This window comes from Peromyscus maniculatus, chromosome X (genome assembly GCF_049852395.1).
Source record: "Peromyscus maniculatus bairdii isolate BWxNUB_F1_BW_parent chromosome X, HU_Pman_BW_mat_3.1, whole genome shotgun sequence".
NCBI lineage: Eukaryota > Metazoa > Chordata > Mammalia > Rodentia > Cricetidae > Peromyscus > Peromyscus maniculatus.
Genome location: NC_134875.1, coordinates 36,089,653 through 36,093,726, shown reverse-complemented (window position 1 = coordinate 36,093,726; position 4,074 = coordinate 36,089,653). Strand labels below are relative to the sequence as shown.

The 4,074-nt window shown below is 46.7% G+C and overlaps 1 protein-coding gene across 2 annotated transcripts; it reads right to left on the bottom strand.

The window, feature by feature from the left end:
• Window positions 1-2,860, bottom strand: LOC143270869 (rhox homeobox family member 2-like). 2 transcript variants are annotated; one of them, XM_076562094.1, is made up of 4 exons: window positions 2,737-2,860; window positions 2,126-2,564; window positions 1,454-1,499; window positions 1-245 (listed from the first exon to the last, which is right to left on the bottom strand). In XM_076562094.1, exons 2-4 carry the CDS (start codon window positions 2,368-2,370, stop codon window positions 150-152), a joined length of 387 nt encoding a protein of 128 aa, XP_076418209.1. In that variant the 5' UTR covers window positions 2,371-2,564; window positions 2,737-2,860; the 3' UTR covers window positions 1-149. The 2 variants fall into 2 exon arrangements, with proteins under 2 accessions (XP_076418209.1, XP_076418210.1); XM_076562095.1 differs by having other exon boundaries at window positions 2,126-2,561.
• Window positions 2,861-4,074: the final 1,214 nt, after the last annotated feature.

Here is a 4,074-nt window from a genome sequence, read left to right as displayed (position 1 = left end):
TTATAATCCACCTCTTTATTGCTGAGATAATTGCAGGGAAGAAAAGGATGTCATGGCCAGCAGGTGTGGCCGACACACTGGGGGCAGGGCCAGGTTCCAGGTCATCTGGCTCACAACAGAGGTGGCACTCATGTGCTGCTCCAAAATATTCAGGGATTGTTGTTCTGGGGACCAGGTGGTGCATCGATCAGCACCACCATTCTATTGCTTCTCCTGAAAATGGCTCTCCTGGTCCTAAACCATTCCTACAAACAGAAGAAAGGGTTGCTTTAGTACACTGAACTGTACCACCACTGAAGAACACATCCTGTAACCTGGTATACTGGCTCAATTTTACTCACATTTTAGAACATATATGGAATCCATCCCTGGGCCAGTGTGTGCTAGGTATGTGCTCCAGGACAGAGCTACTCCCCTAGAAAAGCACCACATTTCTGATTGCCCAGGGACTGTTTATCTATCTAACCCCAAGAAAGACTGAAGAGTTACCGCAAGTGTTTACTGATTGTTCAGAATGCTGGAAGCAACAGGTTTTTGTTCTCATGGAACCAGTCAAAACACCCCCATGAAGCCCCTGAGTACATGGACCACCACACCCAGTCCTTCAGCTGTGGAACAGACCTAGAATATTGACTCCTCCCTCTATTATTTGATATTTTTAAGGCATTTGTTCAGAAGAGGATGCAGATCTAGTGCGTGGGTTGTTCCTGGTCCCTGCTGTGTGCTGAAAAGTATCAAAAAGAGTTCTTTTGGAACCCGGGAGAACTATCTCAAGGCCCATAGTTGTCTGTGAAAGGCTCCATGGTGATAGCCTTTTGTTAGTATACAGAATGCACATTTTATGAGACAAAGGGCACTTCTTCCTGCTCTATGCTTCCACCCTAGGCCCCAAGCATACTGTCTATAGGCCTTTTCCCTTGTGGGCATGTGGTCTGGAAAAGCCAGGGCTGATTGTAATGCTGAGCAGAGTTCACATTCATAATCAACAAAAGACAGGTAAAAGGGATATGGACCATTTGAGGTCCCTGGTCCCAGTATTGGTTCAGAACCCTGCCAAGCATGTGACATTTACAGACTAGAGCAAGAAGTCTGAGAAAAGGTTTTCTGAAACATGCAGAGTGAAAGAGTTGAAAGTGGACAAGAACATGGTCTCTTCACTTAAGTGAAGCATGCAGGCTGCACAGCCTTCAGAAGGTCATGGAGAACACACTATATCCACCAAGGGACAGACAATGCACCGAGGCAACTTATGTTTCAGGTATCCAGGTTGGCATTTCCTGCCTGAGAAAATGGAGGTCTTTCATCATCTTGAGCCTAGCCTGGTTTTGGACTTGTCTGGCGTCCTTGGGATACAACTTCAGGGTCCCACTCTTCTGCTATAATTATCCTCTAGACAACAACATCACAAGATGTGGAGCCCTCACCAAATATTATTTTTTTTTTAAATACTGACCTGCACATCTTCTTCTGTCACACCCATAGATCTTGCAAGAGCCTTCCTGAAGTTAAAAGATTCCAACATTTAGGCCTTGTGGTGGAAACAAACTATATAAGGACATATTCTGATTCCTTTTAAATGTGTACGTGCTCACACACACAGACACACACACACACACACACACACACACACACACACACACACTCCAACTGCCACACATACAGTATTCCTCACACCTACTCTGCGACTTAATTTAGTAACACGTTTCTTTCAGGGATCAAAATTAAGTGTACCCCCCAAACACAGGTATGTTGTCCATGTACTTAACATGTAAAGCTTCATTAAGAGAGCCTCCACGATGTAAACTGTTAGTCAAATTTTCATCTGAGGTGGAATCCCTCCTGCATTTTCCCAGCCACACCTCAGGCTTCTCACTCATACTTACAGAGACTTATTTAGAACAAGAACTGTCTAAATTTCCCACTCAAGTGCCACTTAAAGAGGCAACAGAACACAGTCTTTCCAGTTGGACTAGGGCACATCCCCTTACTACAGAATCCAATTTCTGCTGGAGTGTCCAGACATGGTGGCTTTGTTTCTAGAGAAAATCAGGGGTTCAGGGAGCACCAAAGGACAGCCTGATTGCAATGCCTAAAAACCAGGCGCCTAGCAGGGTGTTCTGCTTACCTTACTTGAAAGCTGGGGAAGTGATTCTCTTCGAAAAGACGCTCCAGTTCCTGCAGCTGAGACTGGGTGAATCTGGTGTAGAGCTGTAAAGGCAGCCTGTCCCCAACCTGGAGACTCTTGGTGCCCTCAGGCATTGCCGCCTCTTGCTGAGGCTGCTGTTCAACACTGCTGCTATGGCCACCTTCTGCCTGGATACCCTTGTCCATGGGGCCAGAACTACCATTGCTAGCATGTGCTCCTTCCATTTCTTCTTCCTTTTCTCCCTCCTCTACCACTCCTGTGGCTTCCTGAGCAAGATCGGACTGAGCAAGATCTTCTTGAGAAGGCTTGCTTGGAGCAAGTTTGCCCTGATCAAGCTCACCCTGATCAAGCTCGCTCTGTACAAGCCCTCTCTTGCCTCCTTTCTCTCCAGGCTTCAGGACCACTGTATTCTCACCTGCTAGAGAGAAAAACACAAAGATAAAAATCTGAGCATCTTGGCCATGGATCATTGGAAAGCCTGGAGAGGGGCCACCGGCAGAGCCTGGTAATCGAAGTGCATGGCCACTGGCCATTCCAACAGGTTTGCTTCCCAGATTTTGCCCAAGTCCAGTCAGAACCATTTTACTGACCATGCTGTTTTTCCTGTTGCTCATCAGCTACTGTACTCAGAATCCTGTTGAAACACTGGCTGCAGCCCTGACGAGTCTCTGTGCAGGGAATCTTTCAATCAGACCCGAGTTAGGAAGCTTTATAGCCACGTCCTCACTGTCTGGAGCCACAGGTACAGCTCTGATTCTTGAATCAGAAAACTTGTCTTCTGGACACTCAACATAATTACAATGTGTCCAATCACATTCTGGCCTGCACAGACTCAGTAGCTGTCGGCTTGTCCTCTGAGGTGTCTAGCCTGAAGCAAGTTAGGGCTGAAAGAGCAGGGAGTACCTTAAAAAACACAGTGAGTGTGTATGGGGTGGGGGTGCCCAACCTGTGGCTCTGGGTTGCTCCTTAACTGACACCTCTAGTTTTGGGTAAGGATGGACTGTTCAAATTCAGTCACAGGGAGTAACACAAAGACCTTCTCAAACTCAGCAGGCCCTTGAGCCCAGGTAAATCATTTTATTAAATTAAGGAAAAGTCCTTCAAACAAAATGCACAAATCTTGGCTGTGCTGTCTTGAAGAGCCCAGTATGATGGCAAATATGTGGGTAAGCCAGGGCAAGATCCTGCTGAGAGACTGTGCTCCCAACAGGGCTGAATTCCACTGGTATTCACAAGCTCATTCTGATGGTGGAGACCTTGCTCTACCTAGCTGTGCTTGACCAAGGTCCTAGGGTGATCCAGATACCTGAGGACATCAAAGATCAACCCTGGATACTGGCTCCAAACCTGTCCCACAGCTGTGATGGTGAAAGACAGGAGAAGTAACCAATTCTGGATGCAAGCTCTACAAAGCATCATTGCAGGAAGGGGCAGAACTGAGGAAAAGTTAGAGAGACTCCCCAGAGTAGGTGACATTCCCAAAATTTAAAAGACCTCTGAGATCTGTCATTTCGTGGTTTTTGTTTTTAATAGGATCATGGCAGAGTCTGGACAATGGCTGAGGTAATTGTTAGAAGATGGGTTAGTTCTCTGTGTTAGCATAGGCTGAGATACTGGAGGTCCCACGGTCCACATGGTCTAGCCCACACCAAGGAGATGATCTTGCTCTGGTCACCTATTTCCCACCTAGTCAGGGGTGGCTCAACCCCCTCCCACCACAGGCCCCTTTGTCCATCCCTGACTAGGGCTTTGTGAGTTGTGGGCTGTGGTGATATTTTATTTGTACTGAAATGTTATTTTAATTTTATGTTAATAAATAAAGTTGCCCTGGGGTCAGAGCTATTAGAGCCATAGTGAGAGCGTGGTGGTTAGAAGAGCTAGGTAGATTTCTGTGTGTTCAGGGATACAGCCAGTATTGGAGACATACG

Bases quoted from the DNA above. Each gene is read 5' to 3' on its own strand.
- LOC143270869 (XM_076562094.1), bottom strand. From the start codon at position 2,370: ATGGAAGGAGCACATGCTAGCAATGGTAGTTCTGGCCCCATGGACAAG. The intron at 1,500-2,125 runs GTAAGCAGAACA...TTTTAACTTCAG, and splicing joins TTCCCCAGCTTTCAAGTAAG to GAAGGCTCTTGCAAGATCTA. The intron at 246-1,453 runs GTCAGTATTTAA...TTCTGTTTGTAG, and splicing joins TGACAGAAGAAGATGTGCAG to GAATGGTTTAGGACCAGGAG.